This window comes from Bradysia coprophila, unplaced genomic scaffold (assembly GCF_014529535.1).
Source record: "Bradysia coprophila strain Holo2 unplaced genomic scaffold, BU_Bcop_v1 contig_137, whole genome shotgun sequence".
NCBI lineage: Eukaryota > Metazoa > Arthropoda > Insecta > Diptera > Sciaridae > Bradysia > Bradysia coprophila.
Genome location: NW_023503408.1, coordinates 148317 through 149561, shown reverse-complemented (window position 1 = coordinate 149561; position 1245 = coordinate 148317). Strand labels below are relative to the sequence as shown.

The following is a 1245-nucleotide window of genomic DNA, read 5'->3' as shown; positions in this document are numbered from 1 at the left end:
CAAACTTATTGAACTAAACGAGTCCAAACGAGCCATGTCTATAAAACATCTATGCAAAGCTACCAGTTCCAGCCATAACCAATCATTGACAGTCGCCGTGGAAGGCAACATAGGAGCGGGGAAGTCAACTTTCCTAGAATTTTGCGACACCAAAACCACCTGCACGACCTTCCCGGAGCCCGTGAGCAAGTGGACCAACCTCAACGGTGTCAACTTGTTATCCGGACTGTACAGCGACCGTCAGCGTTGGGGATTCCCCTTCCAGCTCTATGCTGGGATGACAATCCTCGACAACTACCAAAAACCGACATGGAACTCCTTAAAGCTAGTGGAGCGGTCCTTGCTCAGCTCTCAGTAAGTATCACCCACATCATCTCATCTTACCCGGACTCTACACGTACCACCTCTCGTCCAACCAGGAAGGTATTTTTGGAACACATGCGTCGGGACAACGTCATCGAACAAGGCATGTGCTATGTCCTGGACGAATGGTACCGCCGCGCTCTGGAGGACTACCGGTCGAGTCCGAACGCAATCGGTACACCTTCCACCTGAGTACCTCGTTCGTCCTCAATTTCACGCACTTTATCCGCAGTCTACCTTCGCACTAGCCCAAACACGGCATACGCTCGTGTCCAGATGCGAGCTCGCGGCGAAGAGTCATCCGTATCTGCCCGGTACATCCACGAAATCCACAATTTGCATGAAGAATGGATTGATTCGGTGCATTCCAATAATTTGTTGCATGAGGAACCAGTCCTGCCAGTGAGATGTTCATTCATTACGTTGTCCATTCTTCATCCTATATTTTCCATCCAGGTATACACCATCGATGCAGATCAACCGTTGCTGAAATTGTACTTGGATTACGAGAGATGTTTGTCCGATCTGCGAATGTTGTCAATGTAATTCAGTACATTTCATTTTGCATCACGTTCCACCTGTTTCTATTCTGTCATTTTTCATAACATGAAGGCACTCATGAAATGCACTGCCTATCTTCGTGCAATATCAGTTTATCATTTCGCATTTAATACTCACAGCAGTCATCTCTCTGCCATTCTAGACACATAGAGTCATCTTTCTCCGTCAAATCAATACCGTCGAACAACAGTTCTCATCATTTATTGCAAGGCCATAGGACAATGGGTAGTCTCTTATTCTAAATTAGGCTCGCTACACTCAATCGTTAACTTAAAAGACTTGATCGCGTGATCAACATATAATCACCTGGTGCCTCCCATT

The 1245-nt window shown here is 46.5% G+C and overlaps 1 protein-coding gene across 1 annotated transcript; it reads left to right on the top strand.

Annotated features, from left to right (window-relative positions):
- The first annotated feature begins 438 nt into the window (after nucleotides 1-438).
- On the top strand, nucleotides 439-909 carry LOC119073125 (deoxynucleoside kinase-like). Its single transcript, XM_037178425.1, has 3 exons — nucleotides 439-538; nucleotides 596-765; nucleotides 820-909. Exons 1-3 carry the CDS (start codon nucleotides 439-441, stop codon nucleotides 907-909), a joined length of 360 nt encoding a protein of 119 aa, XP_037034320.1.
- Nucleotides 910-1245: the final 336 nt, after the last annotated feature.